Raw genomic sequence first — 18,570 nt, forward strand, 5'->3', positions numbered from 1 at the left:
GCCTCTTGAGGATTTGTTTTTTTCTGTCAGTAGAAAGACTGTTAATACATTATTTGTTAGAAATAATCCTCAAAGAGTGATAGAGGAGAATAGCTAAATCACCCAAGAAGCCTAGTCATTCATTGATTTTTACAATTGTTCCCAAAATTGGTTTAAAATTTTTATTTTAGTTTTTAGTTTTGATTTTTGGCAGTACTTGCTGGCTGATTATGTAAGGATCATTTCTTGGTTAACTGTGTTATGCTAAAGGAATTCCACTTGATTGCCTAATAGGAAGTAATTTCATGGAAAAAGTAAATACGGCCATATGAGTTTTTCAGAAATACTTCACGTATTTAACCTGTTTTAAAGTACAGTGAATAAAGTATTCAACAATTGAACAAAAGGAGAATTTTTTTTAACACAAATTTTCCTACTTTGATGTCAGAAGAATTTAAGACAACCATGTTCTATTACCACTGAACTTAACTGACAATAAATTCTTCCTTTCTGCCTCTACCCTAAAAGTTCTGTTTTCTCAGAGTATAAAGTCTCTTTAACCACTAATTAAATCTTGTTATTTCTCAGTGATCAATGTTAAATGAATTATGTTTTATAAGAAATAATTTAATTTGATTTAAAATTTATCTCAAAATAAATTTGTAGACTACTTACATATTATAATTCTAATTATAAATTTCCTGTAAACTTGAAAATGACATCTTTTAAGGATTGTCTTGCTACAAGCCAGTTTTCTAACTAGTTTGTGTTTTTACGTATAGCTGATTGAGTATAACTGGAGAAAAAACTTTGGGGAAAATAAGATGGGAGGGATAATGGAAGCTAATGAAAAGAGGGGAAATTAATGAAATAGTGTTAGGTGTTATCAGTTAAGTAGTAGGGTTGAGAGGTGGCATCTCAATTGGCTTTTTCCTGGGCATAAATTATATTAATGAGACCGTGGGAAGAAAGAGAATCCAACAAAGTGGAGTTTTGGCTGCTTCTCTGCAAGTAAAATTCAGTTTCAGTGAATTCTGTTTTCATCACATGGGCCAAGGAGATGAAGGTCATCCCTCTATAATTTTTTGTACCTAAAATTTTCCTTCATATAGATGTGAAGTGTTAGTAACATAATATGTTTTTATAATAATACTGTGCTTAGCTGCTTCTCTGTCCTGTATGTGCTTAGAATGTATCTAATACATTCTTATCATTTTACTTATTAGGGACTATGTTAGAAGTGAACTGGAGTCCGCCTATGAAGGACCAATGTATTTAGAACCACTCTCAATGAATCGATTTACCACAGCCTTAATAGGTAAGTATTATAAAAGAATCAAAAGTATAGGTAGGAACCAACCAAGTATTAATTACTCTTATAAAATTAGTTCATATTTAATACAACAAAGTTGGAAAACTTGAAGTTATTCTTGATGACTCTTTGAAAACACAGTTATTGTTAAATGTTACATTTTCTTATTAGTCTTTTTCTCTCTAAATAAGGTGTTTCTTATTTTACATGTTTATAATTATATATAGCCTGTAATTACTTGTGTTTTTTAAGGATAATTTAAGTATTTGGGAAGGTTGGTTTTTAAATAAAGCTAATAATTACTTTTAAGATTAAAGTGAAATATGTAATGTCTTAATATTGGTTACTGTTGTTGAAAGCCATTATCCTCTAGTCAACAATAAATTACCAGAAACATCAGGAACTTGAGATGTGATTGAAACATTCAGGTAGCAGAATGTTTATAATAGAAGGATTGCATAGGACCCCAGAACAACATAGATGCAGCCCAAAGTGAAGTACCAGATCTTACCATTCCATATCAACCCTGAATATTCACTGGAAGGACTGATGCTGAAGCTGAAGCTCCAATACTTTGGCCACCTGATGCGAAGAGCAGACTCATTGGAAAAGACCCTGATGCTGGGAAGGATTGAGGACAGGAGGAGAAGGGGGCAACAGAGAATGAGATGCTTGGATGGCATCATCAACAAGAGGTTTAATGTTGGAATTTGTAGGAGAATTTCTTTAGATAGCTGTTTTCTCTGAAATACCTTCCCAGCCCCCTTTTCATGTAGAGAATTCAGTGGGGGACCATTTGGAGACTCAGAGTTGTTTTGTGGGTGTGGCTTAGGAGGGATCCTGCATACTGGTGTCTGACCTAGGTGTGCAAAATCTAAAGCTGCACCATCCAAAACAAGCCACAAGTGCCTTATGAGCCCTTGAAATGTGACTAGTCCAAATCAAACTTAGTACAAAAAGGATACAAAATGTCTTGTTCATTTTTTGGTATAGATTGAATGTCTTTATGATAATATTTAGGATTGTTGTTATTGTTCAGTCACTAAGTCGTGTCAGACTCTTTTGCAACCCCATGGGACTGTAGCCCACCAGGCTCCTCTGTCCATGGAATTCTCCAGGCAAGAATACTGGAGTGGGTTGCCATTTCTTCTCCAGGGGATTTTCCCAACCCAGGGATCGAACCTGAGTCTCCTGCATTGCAGGTTGATTCTTTACCACTGAGCCACCAGGGAAGCCCTAATATTTGTGATGCATTAGGTTAAATAAAATATATTGTTAATCAGTTTTACTTTTTTTAACTTCATAAAATGATGCTACCAGAATATTAAACATTATATATATGGCTCATATTATAATTCTAATCTGACATAAAGGCCACCAGTGGGCCGGCTGGCTGTTGAGTTTCTGACTGTGAAGTGAAAATGTCTTGTGAGGTTCTCCTGTATCATCTAATCTCTAGGCAAAGAATGTTAGTTTCCTGTGGACTAGATGAGGGTCCCAAGAGTCAATGGAGTTTTCTTAGATCCTTCCAAGAGGGCTCTTAAAAAGATGAGAAGATGCCAACAGGCATTGTACTTCCAGATTCCCAGGAGCTGAGGAAAGAACCAAAAGCAGCCAGAGGAGGGTATATAACAAGCATGAAAGGTCATGCAGATAAGAGATCCATGATAATGGGAACAATCAGAAAAACACTTAAAAATGCCCAGGAGAAAGAAGATCCATTTTAAATATCTCAACTGCAGAGAGCACCAATACCATACCATTGTAAGAAAATAGTCCAGTAAGAGTTTTCTACTTCTCTCCCTCTCCTTGCCTGCCTGCTTCAGCTGTGGGTAAGTAAGTCAGGAAGAATGCCACTGCGCTGGCAGAGAAAGAGAAGCAGCTTGCCATAAGCTCTCTACTCCTTCTCACAATTGCTGGGTTTCTGTGACCCCCAAAGGAGGCCTCTTGCCCACAGTAGTAGATGTAATGGTCATCTGAATTAAATTCACCCATTCCCATTCGTTTTAGTTCACCGATTCCTAAAATATTGATACTCACTCTTGACATCGCCTACTTGACCAAGCCTAATTTACCTTGATTCATGGACCAAAATAGTTCAGGTTCCTATTGAGTATTCTTTACACCATCGGACTTGACTTTCACAACCAGACACATTCACAACTTAGCATCATTTCTGCTTTGGCCCAGCCTCTTCATTCTTTCTGAAGCTATTTCTCTGCTCTTCTGCAGTAGCATATTGGACACTTACCGACCTAAGGGACTCATCTTCCAGTTATATCTTTTTGCCTCTCATACTGTTCATGGGGTTCTTGAGGCAAGAATACTGAAGTGGTGTGCCATTCCCTTCTCCAGTAGCCCATGTTTCGTCAGAGCTTTCCACCATGACTCTTTTTTCTTGGGTGGCCCTGCATGGTGGGCTCATAGCTTCATTGAGTTATGTAGATCTGGTCCCATCATTTCATGGCAAATTGAAGGGGAAAAAGTGGAAGCAGTGGTAGATTTCATTTTCTTGGGTTCCAAAATTACTGCAGTTGGTGACTTCAGCCATGAAATTAAAAGATACTTTCTTGGAAAAAAAGCTGTGACAAACCTAGATAGCCTATTAAAAAGCAGAGACATCACTTTGCTGACAAAGGTCCTTCTAGTCAAAGCTATGGTCTTTCCAGTAGTCATGTATGGATGTGAGAGTTGGACCATAAAGAAGGCTGAGCACCAAAGAACTGATACTTTTGAACTGTGTTGCTGGAGAAGACTCGAGAGTCACTTGGACAGCAAAGAGATTAAAGCAATCCTGAAGGAAATCAACCCTGAATATTCACTGGAAGGACTGATGCTGAAGCTGAAGCTCCAATACTTTGGCCACCTGATGTGAAGAGCAGACTCATTGGAAAAGACCCTGATGCTGGGAAGGATTGAGGACAGGAGGAGAAGGGGGCAACAGAGAATGAGATGCTTGGATGGCATCATCAACACAATGGACATGAGTTTGAGCAAATTCTAGGAGATAGTAAAGCTCAGGGAACCCAGGTGTGCTGCAGTCCATGGGGACACAATGAATCAGACACACAGAGCAACTGAACAACAACAATAGGAGCTTCAGCTGGAGTAAAGGAATACCTTCAACTTTAAATCAGAGCTTTGTTTGAGTCGACTGAGATTAGATTAGATCAAATTGTGAAAACTGTACTGGTTTAGAAAAGTTATGGGACTTGCCTTATAGGGGCAGGAGAACACTTAGCTTCAAAGAGTGGCTTTTTAAGAGAGTAGAACACAAAAATAATGTTGCTTTACAGCCATATCCCATGGCTGTATTCAATAGTGGTAACATCCAAATATTACCACGTATTCAATAGTGGTAATATTTTCATCCAAGTATGAAAATATTTGCCTGATTCAAAAACTCAAAGTGTTTTCTTTCATTCTGTGATGGATGTGATTTAGTGTAAATCTATATATTTCCCTAAATTTTTCCCATTGGTGCTTATGATAGTGTGTTCACCCAGGCAAGATTTAATTAACTGGAAATCCATAAATTATTAAGTAGCATTTTTTTCTTTAGACTGTAATTTTAAAGTAGCTTTTTACTCCTTTTCTTCCGTTTCACTAATAAACTTTTAATGAAAAACTAAGTAATATGAATATGCCATTCTTTCTTAGGGTTATGGACTTCTTGGAGATAGTTCTTAAGGAATCCTGAAATCCAGAGTACATTGTGATTTTGTTTTATTCAGAATTGTCAGTTGGAATAGGTACATCAAGTTGAACAACTTCCTATTCTTCTGGAGCTATCGGAAAGATTTCCACTAACAGTATGACTCCTTTCTTCTTTCGCTTAAGTAAGAGAAGTGGTCTTCCCTTCAAGAGAATCATAGCATATGAGTCATACTCTTCTGTGAAAGAGGATAATTGAAGCCTCTCACTTCAGAGCTGAGAACTGAATGTGCTGGCCTAGACTTATGGGAACTTTCAGAGCTTAGAGGAAGTTTGCATCATGCGGAACAAGGAACTTTAAATATCATAGCTATGAGTACAGTGAAAGTAAGACATGCCAAAATGAAAATTCCTAAATATTCCTAGTATTAAAGCACTTTCTTTTAAGTATTTTTTCAGAGTTTCAGCTAATTTTTTAATGAAAGAAATATACTTACTTTTAAAAGTCAAGAAATAAACACAATTTTAAAAAATTATTGGGGGTGATACCACAATATTGTGATGAAAATCTACTCTTTCTGTACCACTCCTCTCCTGTCAGGCATCATTCCCCAGAAGCTTCTCTCCTTTCAGCTCACCATAATTTCTTCCCTGCTGTTTTCTTTTTTGTCCCTTTCTGGAATTCCTTTTAACTGAATAAGCTTTCTTCCACATTGAACCCCTAACTTTCTTACTGTTCTATTTTCCTTTTTCTCTGTCTCTCTCTTTGGTTTTTGTTTTACTTTCTGAGATTTTTCAACTTTTTTTGTTATATATATTTTTAATATTCGGGGGTTTGTTTTCTTTCTATTGTGACAGTCTTTTTAATTTCTTAGATATATCATTTACTTTGAATCTTTATTTTGTTCCTTGCGTTCTTTCCATTTTCTCTTGAGATTCTTTTTGTCTTTCTTTTGCTTTCTGCCTTACATGGGACAGCATTAGTTCTTAAGCCTGAATTAGAATCACCTGGTTATAACTTAGATATCCTTCTGTTGTCATTTGTATTGACATGAATTATTAAGTTGCCAGTTGTAATCTCTTTAAGGCATACCAACTGGTGTTTGTCGCAGTTTGTGTTCAGGTGGGCCTGACCCTTACTGGGGGGACCCCATAAGTGTGCATCTTTGTGGTCTTTTCACTGGACTTGGGACAGTTTCCCGAGAAGAATCTATCTCCTGTAGGGGGCCCTGGTGCCAGGGACAAGAGCTGAATGGCAGTAAATGTGGCAGCAGTGTTTGGAGACCTAGAGAGCTATCATCTTTGTGGGTACAGACTTTTAATCTCCTGTTTTCCTTTGGGCAATGCACCTCACCTCTGCCTTGGGTGTGCACAGTGTCCAGGAGCCTGTTTCAGCCTTTCCAAAGAGCGAACTTCAGTCTTCCCAGGGTGGGGAAAGACTAATGGCCTAATCGTTGTTTTCTATTCCCTAAAATTTTGTTGACTTATTAAGTGGCCTCTCTTCTCAGTTTTCTTCATTGCTATGAGTTTTTCTCTTTTTTAATACTTTTATAAATGTTTTTCTTGTGATTTGATTATCAATTCTTTAAAGACTAAAATTAATAACTCTGTGGGAGAAAATACCACATGTGTTACATACAGCATAGTAGATTGTTAAGAAATTTTCAGCTTTGTTTAAAAATGGTTGCCACTTTTGTATTCTTCTAACAATAATATGAATAGAACACAAATTAAAATATAAAAATGATTTGAAATCAACATATTCCAATAAAAAATTTTTAAATGGAATAAAGGATTAAAAAGAAATCGATTTAAGGGCCTAGATCTGATAGATAGAGTGCCTGATGAACTATGGACTGAGGTTCATGACATTGTATAGGAGACAGGGATCAAGACCATCCCTATGGAAAAGAAATGCAAAAAAGCAAAATGGCTGTCTGGGGAGGCCTTACAAATAGCTGTGAAAAGAAGAGAGGCAAAAAGCCAAGGAGAAAAGGAAAGATATAAGCATCTGAATGCAGAGTTCCAAAGAATAGCAAGAAGAGATAAGAAAGCCTTCCTCAGCGATCAGTGCAAAGAAATAGAGGAAAACAACAGAATGGGAAAGACTAGAGATCTCTTCAAGAAAATGAGAGATACCAAGGGAACATTTCATGCAAAGATGGGCTCGATAAAGGACAGAAATGGTATGGACCTAACAGAAGCAGAAGATATTAAGAAGAGGTGGCAAGAATACACAGAACTGTACAAAAAAGATGTTCATGACCCAGATAATCATGATGATGTGATCACTAATCTAGAGCCAGACATATTGGAATGTGAAGTCAAGTGGACCTTAGAAAGCATCACTACGAACAAAGCTAGTGACGGTGATGGAATTCCAGTTGAGCTGTTTCAAATCCTAGAAGATGATGCTGTGAAAGTGCTGCACTCAATATGCCAGCAAATTTGGAAAAGTCAGCAGTGGCCACAGGACTGGAAAAGGTCAGTTTTCATTCCAGTCCCAAAGAAAGGCAATGCCAAAGAATGCTCAATCTACCACACAATTGCACTCATCTCACATGCTAGTAAAGTAATGCTCAAAATTCTCCAAGCTAGGCTTTAGCAATACGTGAACGGTGAACTCCCTGATGTTCAAGCTGGTTTTAGAAAAGGCAGAGGAACCAGAGATCAAATTGCCAGCATCTGCTGGGTCTTCGAAAAAGCAAGAGTGCCAGAAAAACATCTATTTCTGCTTTATTGACTATGCCCAAGCCTTTGACTGTGTGGATCACAATAAACTGTGGAAAATTCTGAAAGAGATGGGAATACCAGACCACCTGACCTGCGTCTTGAGAAACCTATATGCAGGTCAGGAAGCAACAGTTAGAACTGGACATGGAACAACAGACTGGTTCCAAATAGGAAAAGGAGTACGTCAAAGCTGTATATTGCCACCGTGCTTAATTAACTTATATGCAGAGTACATCATGAGAAACGCTGGACTGGAAGAAGCGCAAGTTGGAATCAAGATTGCCGGGAGAAATATCAATAACCTCAGATATGCAGATGACACCACCCTTATGGCAGAAAGTGAAGAGGAAGTAAAAGCCTCTCGATGAAAGTGAAAGTGGAGAGTGAAAAAGTTGGCTTAAAGCTCAACATTCAGAAAACATTCAGATCATGGCATCCGGTCCCATCACTTCATGGGAAATAGATGGGGAAAGAGTGTCAGACTTTATTTTTTGGGCTCCAAAATCTCTGCAGATGTTGACTGCAGCCGTGAAATTAAAAGGCGCTTACTCCTTGGAAGAAAAGTTATGACCAACCTAGATAGCATATTCAAAAGCAGAGACATTACTTTGCCGACTAAGGTCCGTCTAGTCAAGGCTATGGTTTTTCCTATGGTCATGTATGGATGTGAGAGTTGGACTGTGAAGAAGGCTGAGCGCCGAAATATTGATGCTTTTGAACTGTGGTGTTGGAGAAGACTCTTGAGGGTCCCTTGGACTGCAAGGAGATCCAACCAGTCCATTCTGAAGGAGATCAACCCTGGGATTTCTTTGGAAGGAATGATGCTAAAGCTGAAACTCCAGTACTTTGGCCACCTCATGCGAAGAGTTGACTCATTGGAAAAGACTTTGATGCTGGGAGGGATTGGGGGCAGGAGGAGAAGGGGACGACCGAGGATGAGATGGCTGGATGGCATCACGGACTCGATGGACGTGAGTCTGAGTGAACTCCAGGAGATGGTGATGGACAGGGAGGCCTGGCGTGCTGCGATTCATGGGGTCGCAAAGAGTCGGACACGACTGATTGACTGAACTGAACTGAAGGACTTCACTGGTGGTCCAGTGGTTAAGATTCTGTGCTTCCAATACAGGGGGTGTGGGTTCAATCCCTGCTCAGGGAAGTACCACATGCTATGCAATGTGGGGTGGCGGGGCCAGCCCAAAAAGCATGAATAAGATGGTAAAAGATATATATTTTGTTTTGCTTTTCATTGGCAAGAAGGAAGAGAATTTGACTAATTCTTAATTTGGAAGATAACCTGTTCAAGAATTTCTGAGAAATTCTGAGAGGAGTAATGAGAGGAGACTTGTCCAGTCAATGAAATGGAATAGTGTGTACTGTCATCAGAGAAGATCACTGAAAAAAAAATAAATAGCAAGTTCGAACGCAGACACAAATACAATGATGATTTTACAGTATACCAAAATGGCATTTCAAATTAATGAGAAAAGAATTGATTGGTTCCAGTAGCTAGTTTTGAGATAGCTAACTATACATCTGAAAAAACAAACTTAGAGCTTTTCTTTTTATCTTATTGTAAAACAATTTCCAAATATGTTAATTTTTTATTAAAGAAAATATATAGGTGGTCACTTGTATAACCTTGAGTAGAGGGAGCCATGTAATTAACCATGGCACCAAAAGTAGAAACCGTTAAAAAGGTGGATAGATTTGGCTCATTATAATAAAACCTTCTATATTATAAGAGAAAAAAGTTAGTAAAATATTCCAATGACAGATAGGGAAATTATATGGTATGATATAATTATATGATAATTATGTGGTATATATCACAATTATTTGATAAAGGAGGTTAATATCTTGTTCAAACAACAGAAGTGTACATATCCTAGTAGAATAGGCAAAGAATGTGAACAGGCATTTTGTCAAAAATTGCAAGTGCTTTTATATACTTACTGGTAATGTTTAGTGCTACTGGTGATGGACAAAAGACAAATTTTTTTTAAAAAAAGGAACTATTTCTACCCTTCCTTTCCTTAAATTATTTTCACTGTTGGCAGATAGGTGGGAAAGGGCACCCTGTACACTGGGTGTTTTGTTTCTGTAGAGCAGTTGGCATGTGTGTCAGAAGCTTTAAAAAATGTTTTCTCTGACTCAGTAATCCCGCTTATAGGGATTTAGGCTAGAAAACATTAGGAAATGTGCTCCAAGTAGTTTATACAAGGATGTCATAAATGTACATGCTAATTCATAACGAACCATTTTATAATTGTAAAATATTTGAAGGTAGTCAAGTGCTAATATTGTCATAGGTGTTCAGTTTTTTTTAACTAAAAAAAAGCCCATATATATTTATATATACACACATATATTTATATTTATTAGTATATTTATTAGTTCAGTTCAGTAGCTCAGTCGTGTCTGACTCTTTGGGACCCCATGAATTGCAGCACACCAGGCCTCCCTATCCATCACCAACTCCCGAAGATAACTCAAACTCATGTCCATTGAGTCGGTGATGCCATCCAGCCATCTCATCCTTTCTTGCCTCCTTCTCCTCCTGCCCCCAATCCCTCCAAGCATCAGTCTTTTCCAATGAGTCAACTCTTCACATGAGGTGGCCAAAGTACTGGAGTTTCAGCTTTAGCATCATTCCTTCCAAAGAATACCCAGGGTTGATCTCCTTCAGAATGGACTGGTTGGATCTCCTTGCAGTCCAAGGAACTCTCAAGAGTCTTCTCCAACACCACAGTTCAAAAGCATCAATTCTTCGGCACTTAGCTTTCTTCACAGTCCAGTTCTCACATCTATACGTGACCACTGGAAAAACCATAGCCTTGACTAGACGGACCTTTGTTGGCAAAGTAATGTCTCTGCTTTTGAATATGCTGTCTAGGTTGGTCATAACTTTCCTTTCAAGGAGTAAGCGTCTTTTAATTTCATGGCTGCAATCACCATCTGCAGTGATTATCTGGTTGTGAAGATATTTATTAGTTAGGTATATGCATAATATGTTTTAAATGAGAAAAGCTGATTGTATGTACATTATAATCTTTATACAAAACATTTGTGTATAACCACATGCATGGAATAAACTGAAAAAGTAATAAATAATATGGATAGCTCTTTTGGAGCACTGCCTAGGTTTCGGATAAAATACTACAGCTTTGCATGCAGTGTTTTATGTAATAAACCCACGACCTTAACAGTGCTAACTTAGGTGACAGGATTGTAGGAGTTGGATTGTTTTTCCTTTTTACTTCTCTGTACTTCCTAACTTTCTATAATCATGCACAATCCTCTAATAATTTGTTGTTTAAACTTTTTGAGTTTTAATTTTTCGTTATTGAGCCATATGGGAAAGCTTGCATGGTCCTATAAAAGCAGTTAAAGATTGAAAACCTCAGAATAAGTCTTGTCACAGCATGATTTTAGACAAGTTATGGTATCTCTTGGGTTTTATACTTTCACCTCTAGACTAGAACAGTTAAATATTGAGGGCCTTTGTAAAAGGAGCTAAATATATTTCATAGTAACTGAATTATTGTAATATTGAATTAGAAATTTTAAAAACTCCATATTATATATGCCATCTGGAATGTGATAAAGACCAGTGGATATCTGTGCTGCTTTTCTCAGATCAGTCCTAGAGAATTGGTGCTCAAAATTCACAGGACATGTGAACATTTAATTATGGTCAAATGAAGTTAAAATTTGATTTAAAATATTATCTAAGAGATCCTAATTAGACTCCTTCAAAAGCTGTGTCATCATCATTAACAACAGTGTTTTTATTTTGTGGATACCAAATCTCAAATGCCTTCTACCCCCCTCATTTTAGGTCAGCTGGTGGTGTGTACATTATGCTCCTGTGTCATGAAAACGAAGCAGATTTGGCTCTTTTCAGCTCACATGCTTCCTCTGCTAGCACGCCTCTGCCTTGTTCCTCTGGAAACAATTGTTATCATCAACAAATTTGCTATGATTTTTACTGGTTTGGAAGTTCTCTATTTTCTTGGGTCTAACCTTCTAGTACCTTATAATCTTGCCAAGTCTGCATACAGAGAGTTGGTTCAGGTAAGACTGTAGATAAAATTCTACATAAATATTAAGTATATTAAAGATTTAATTCACTTTTATTTCACAGTCATGGTTGTGGTAATATTATGTTTGACACTTGGAAAATAGTAACTACTTTCAACATAATTAGGAGCATCTGAGATTCTGAAGTTCTGTTGAGAAGCAGTAAAGTGAAGTAAGTTCATCTGGGTGCAGTCAGTCTGAGTTTTCACTCTGATGCTGCTGTTTACTAGCTGTGTAACCCAGGGTTAGTCACTTGCGTTCACTTATCTGAAAGATAGAGCTAATAATAACTGTTGTAGCTAACATGTAGGGTAGCCATAGATTTGAATGAGTTCAGTACTAGGCAGATGATGTTTGGTGGTGACTACTATAACATAGACAAGAGTGATATAGAATTGAATATGTAGAGGTCAGTTTCTGTTTTTTTCCTGATATAGACCTGCTGTGACTAATGTATTTTCCTTACGTTTATTTATTTTAACCGAGACGTTAAGTAGTTCTGGGCCGTGATATGATAGATTTCGTTTAGATGTGGTGCTTGGACTGATTTTGCCAACATAATGTGCTTCTGTCTTTCCTACTTTTTTCAGTCTTTGCTCTCAAATGGATTATTTCTAGTCACAAACAGTTGGTTTCATGCCAACTGAAAGAAATACTTCTATTTGATTTAATCAGTAAGTTTCAGTATATAGAATAGCTCTTAAAATTGACATTGGTATGAAGAGAGTATTAAAATGGGTATTCTCTTCTGCCTCTTTACTGTGTACATGACCTTAAGGTACAGGTATCTTAAGCTTTCAGACGGACCATACTGATACTGCTAAGTGAGTCCTTTCCTTATTGTTGTGGCCCCAAAGGCAGATTTCCCAGGAAAATACTGTAAGCTCTTGACCTTAGCCTGATTCTCCCGATTTCTTCATCTTCCATAATGATCAACTTGAGCAACTTTTCCTGAAAGTAGATCTTCCAAAGAAGATAAAATCATTTTCACAATCTCATTAAAGAGCTTCTTCATGGGGAAGTTTTGTTGTATTCAGAATGAAGATGACACATTTATGTATTTTTTATTTGGATTCAGTGTTATGGTGCTACCCTAGTTTGTAAGGAGCAGTAGATACTCAGTAACTATTGCTTGGATACACGCAGTTTATTAATTACCCTAAGGACAAAGCCTCCGTTTCCGTGTCATGCTTACCTTCTTGTTGTCATAAGGTTCATGTATCACTAAGCGTCATAGTTGGAAATAAAATACAGGTGATGAAATTCATGACCTAGAAAGAATTGGATAGGCAAGAAATAGAAACTGTCAGATTTTTTAGTGGTCTTTTCCTTGAATGGACGGAGAAAAAGTACTGTGCCTCTCAGTAATCAGTTTGCTGCTAATAAATAATTTTGCAGCAAGCTAGACAGTTTGTTTTCTTTCAGTATCTTCCAATTGAGGAAAAATAGGGGTTACTCTTCAGTTGTAGAAAAAGCATTTGATTTACAGATGAAAAAGTTTAAATTTAGAATAATCTACAAGTCAGTGTATTTTCATTTAAGGTCTTTATAGTTATTGAAACATTCTGGAATCACATTGAGCCTTCCAGCAAGACTATTGGCTGCTTAGGTTAGAGTTTGTAATCTACCTGGCAGAACTCTGTTGTGTTACCAGGATCTGGTCCCTGTCTTGGTAACTCCAGAAACTTGGTAACCATCTGTACTCTTAGGCTGAATCAGGTTATGAGAATTCCTTCTAGTCAATCTCACATGAAATTGTTTTATAAACTAGACAGCTAATTTATTAACTTTTAGTAACTTGGTAAACTCTTTTTAGGTATACCTTTTTTCCTAATGTTAATGCACTTGGCAAAACAAATCATTTGAGAAATGTTGCTTGATAAATACACAGTAAGAGGAAGGGGAATTAACTTGTCTGGGGGAAAAGACTTTCTAAACTGTCTTTGCTGCAAAAGAGAGTAAACTTCTCCAGTGATTATTCTGTCTTCCGGCAAACTACTTCTCATCCATGACATTCCTGAGTAAACTCTGGAAGGTTCTTGTCTATTTCCCTTCCTCCTAGCCCCTCGAGCAGTATTGCGTTGTTCACACTATGCTGTGTTCTGTGTTCCATCGCTTAGTTGTGTCCAGTTCTTTGCACCCCATGAACTGTAGCCCACCAGGCTCCTCTGTTCATGGAATCTTCCAAGCAGGAATACTGGGCTGGGTTGCCGTTTCCTGTTCCAGGGGATCTCCCCGACCCAGGGATGGAACCCAAGTCTCTGCTGTCTCCTGTATTGGCAGGCAGACTCTTTAGCACTGTGCCACCTGGGAAGCCCATTATTCACACTAGTTCTGATCATTTTGATTTGGCATAAATTTGCCAAACCTCTTCAAACTGCCTGTGATGTAGTTTTCCTCCAAATATGACTTTATTTTGACATTATCCCAGAACTGTTAGGGCAGTTTGCTGTTGCCATTTGATGAGTATGTGTCAACTGCTAATAATAATGTAAAATTAGTAGATTAAAAAAGACATGCTGTTTTCTAATTGTATGCGGACGGCTAACTTTGAAGGAATTTAGCTTAATATGCAAGAAAAGAAAAGCTATTCAGTTTTTAAGTACTGCAGGTTAAACATTTTTGTGTTTAACTGTGTTTATTGAAGTGATAAAAGATGTTTTCCTGTCTTATTTTCTTACTCAGGTAGTGGAGGTGTATGGCCTTCTAGCCTTGGGAATGTCCCTGTGGAATCAGCTGGTAGTCCCTGTATTGTTCATGGTTTTCTGGCTCGTCTTATTTGCTCTTCAGATTTACTCCTACTTCAGTACTCGAGATCAGCCTGCCTCACGAGAGAGGCTTCTTTTCCTTTTCCTGACAAGGTAATTAGAGCATAAGATACTATATATAGCCTTAGGAAGAGAAAACTTTGATTCAGGAATAGTAAGTTTTGCAAATTAACTTTTGTCAGTTTTTTTATAGTGCTTCATGTGTAATTAAAATGTGATTTTCATTCAGCAGATGCCTAGGTCTCGCAGTGCGAGGAAGTGATAATACAATAATGGTGGTTTATTTGGCCACACTGTGGACCATAGTACAGCAAATGATTTCTGGGAAAGGGACGTTGCAAATTGTAAAAATGTTTTTTCTATTTCATGTTAAACCATTGGAAAAGAAATATGTTCTAAAAATAGCTATTACTTTTATTGAGTATTTAATATGTAAATGGACATAGGAATACCAGACCACATTACCTGCCTCCTGAAAAACCTGTATGGAGGACAAGAAGCAACAGTTAGAACTGGACATGGAACAACGGAAAGGAGTATGTCAAGGCTGTATAGTGTCACCCTGCTTATTTAACTTATATGCAGAGTACATCATATGAAATGCTAGGCTGGATAACTCAAAGGCTGGAATCAAGATTGCTGGGAGGAATATCAACAACCTCAGATATGCAGATCATACCACTTTAATGGTGGAAAGTGAAGAGGAACTAAAGAACCTCTCGATGAAGGTGAAAGAAGAGAGTGAAAGAGCTGACTTAGATCTCAGCACTGAAAAAAACAAAGATCATGGTATTGGGGCCCCATCACTTCATTTCAAATAGATGGGGACAAAGTGAAAACAGTATCAGATTTCATTTTCTTGGGCTCCAGAATCAGTGCAGATCCATGATATTAAAAGATCATTGCTCCTTGGAAGAATAGCTATGACAAACCTACAGAGTGTTTTAAAAAGTGGAAACATCACTTTGCTGACGAAGGTCCATATGGTCAAAGCTATGGTTTTTCCAGTAGTCATGTATGGATGTGTAAAGAAGGCTGAGCACTGAAGAATTGAAGCTTTTGAACTGTGGTGCTGAAGAAGACTTGAGAGTCCCTTGGACAGTGAGGAGATCAAACCAGTCAATCCTGAATATTCATTGGAAGGACTGATGCTGAAGCTGAAACCCCAATACTTTGTCCACCTGATGCAAAGAGCTGACTCATTGGAAAAGACCCTGATGCTGAGGAAGATTGAAGGCAGGAGCAGAAGGGGACGACAGAGGATGAGATGGTTGGATGGCATCCCCAACTTGATGGACATGAATTTGAGCAAGCTCTGGGAGCTGGTGATGGACAGGGAAGCCAGGTGTGCTGCAATTCATGGGGTCGCAAAGAATCAGACGTGAATTAGCGACTGAACAACACCAGTATGTGCCAGCCACACTATTAAACAGTTACTCACACTCACTTTTATAGCAACCCTCCAAGAAGAGTGCTTTTATTCTCATTACCATTTTAGAGCTGAGGAAACTGTACCAAGAATAACTTGTCCCAGGTGACAGTGCCAGAAGAAGGGGTTTTGACATTCAAACCCCATCTGAGTCCAAATCCCATGACTGCGTATACACTTTCACTGCACTCCCTTTTTTTTTGGCCACACCATTTAGCTTGTGGGATCTTGGTTCCCCAACCAGGAAGTGAACCTGCACCCTGGGCAGTGAAAGCACAAAATCCTAAGTACTGGACCACCAAGGAATTCCCTGCCCTGTTATTTTTGATGTTTTCCTTCATTATTGAGATAGAGTCAAATAATGATAAAATGAGTATATCAGTACTTTGCTGTTTAATTGAAAGGAATTCTAACACTTGATTTTTAAGGTAAATTATTTTTTTTTTAATCTTAAGTCTTTAGAATTCGTTTTCCACCTGTCTTTGTGAGCTTGTCTAGACATTCAGACATTTCTGAATTTTCCATCTCAAGCCCTCAGAATCTGGCAGATGAGTCTACATCTTCGTTCCCTGACTCTTTAAAAGGAAACACTTTAAAAGGCAAGAAAGAAACTCCTCCTGGGAAGTGAATATAGGCGAATACAAGTTTTGAATTTTAGTTAATAGAGCCATTTTTCCCCAGCCATCCAAAATGATGGTGTACTGCGTACTAAGTGATATAGGGGAGGAGAAGCTTAGGACAGATTTATTCTCTTTAAGGAGCATGTTACTTGTTAAAATTGAAAATATTACAAAGTTAAATGACAATATCGATGACATGGGGTGATACCTATTTTGACAAATAAAATAAGTTATTGGTACTGAGTCAGATTTTGTGCTAAGACTTTTAATTAGAAAGTAGCCTATAAACATGGGATAAATTGATATCAAATATGTTTTAATGGCCAGCACGTTATTAAGTTGCACTGTTAACTTGTTTTTAAGTATTATGGAAATTTTATGCAGAGTTTTAAAGTTATCCAAAAAGTAACTGAATAAAGGGAAAGAGAGATACATAGTTCTGTGGTTAGGGTAACCTAAATGTGGGCTGGGATTGGTCTTGTTTTAAGCCAGATTATTATCCATTGTGAAGCACGATCAAATGAAACATAGTATAGTGTAAGAGGCTTAACGAATCAAAAAACTGTGAATGCGTTTAGGCTTATGGAGTAAGAAAACAATGTTGAGATTTTAGGTGAGGCTTAAGATAGCTTGCCAAATAATTTTCTTCTCTATTCCTTTTCCATGCATAGGATATTTTGCTGCTTCTCAGTATAAGAATGTTTTAATTTGTAATAGAGATGTTCCTGTGTGGTTCTTTAACATGTATCCCTGTAAGCATTGTTCTTTGTCTTTCTTGATGGTCTTGTGTGCCAGTCTGTGTGTGTGTGTGTGTTGCCTTGCCAAAGAACAAGTTAACTTACAAAGAACAAGTTAACTTACAAAAAGGATCTCAAGTTTACCACAATACCCGGACTAAACCAAACCAAACCAACAAAACACAGCAAACAAACTGAAAAGCAAAAAGAAGGGATTTTTTGCAGCCAGGAAATAGGAACTAAAATCAATTAAATGTCTCATTGACGAGAGAAGGGAAGAAAATTTTTATAAATTTCCTGACCTCTTTCACTTCCCCAAAGCTAGGTTGAAACCTTTTGTGTTCTTCATTATACTCTTGAAAAATGGCACCACACTCTTTTTTAAAGTAAGACTGAACGAATGTGCTCCTCTTGAAAATGTAATTAAATCGCACTGTTTGGATGTAAAAGATTTCTTTAAATATAGATGGACACAAGAAAAAGGAAACTGTATGACCATACAGTAAAATTTTCAGACTTTTCCAATGGGAATGAAGTAAAATTTTTAGTGTTATTTTCAGCCATGATCCTCATATTTTTAAATTACTGGGCAATTTGTTGAAACATGTTATGTAGTGGTTTTTCTGAGAAAAATATCAAACATTGTAGAAATTATATTTATAAGAATGCCATAAAATTTTTTATTCTTTAGCTGTGAACTATCATGATCAGCTCATAATGGAAAAACCAAACTTTCTTTTTTTTTTTTCTGCATCATAACGCACACTAGTCTACATGAAATTAGATGTTTTCACATAAAAAGTAACTTTAAAAGCAGTTGTGTAAATGTAGCAGAGGCAAGGAGCTTCAGTGAAGGGCAGATACTGATTTGCCTGAGTGAATTCCTCATCAGTGCAAATGTAATTCTTCACTGAAATTTTAAAACTTGAGAATACTGTGTTTTGAACCTTTTTTATTAGTTGCTTTGTAAATGCTAAATCCAAATTAATGGTATATAATGGACATGGAACAACAGACTGGTTCCAAATAGGAAAAGGAGTATGTCAAAGCTGTATATTGTCACCCTGCTTATTTAACTTATATGCAGAGTACATCATGAGAAACATTGGACTAGAAGAAACACAAGCTGGAATCAAGATTGCCAGGAGAAATATCAATAACCTCAGATACGCAGATGACACCACCTTTATGGCAGAAAGTGAAGAGGAACTAAAAAGCCTCTTGATGAAAGTGAAAGAGGAGAGTGAAAAAGTTG

General features: G+C 37.4%; 1 protein-coding gene across 4 annotated transcripts in view; it reads left to right on the forward strand.

The window, feature by feature from the left end:
* The window catches only part of RNF145 (ring finger protein 145), a 63,755-nt gene that overhangs the window by 28,874 nt on the left and 16,311 nt on the right, over nt 1-18,570 (forward strand). For all 4 annotated transcript variants that reach the window (XM_040239497.1, XM_040239498.1, XM_040239496.1 and 1 more), the window contains 3 exons: nt 1,206-1,297; nt 11,520-11,755; nt 14,447-14,622. In XM_040239497.1, coding sequence (XP_040095431.1) covers nt 1,206-1,297; nt 11,520-11,755; nt 14,447-14,622 — 504 coding nt within the window. The remainder of the gene's footprint in view (nt 1-1,205; nt 1,298-11,519; nt 11,756-14,446; nt 14,623-18,570) is intronic.

Source organism: Oryx dammah, unplaced genomic scaffold (genome assembly GCF_014754425.2).
Source record: "Oryx dammah isolate SB20612 unplaced genomic scaffold, SCBI_Odam_1.1 HiC_scaffold_5, whole genome shotgun sequence".
Lineage (NCBI taxonomy): Eukaryota > Metazoa > Chordata > Mammalia > Artiodactyla > Bovidae > Oryx > Oryx dammah.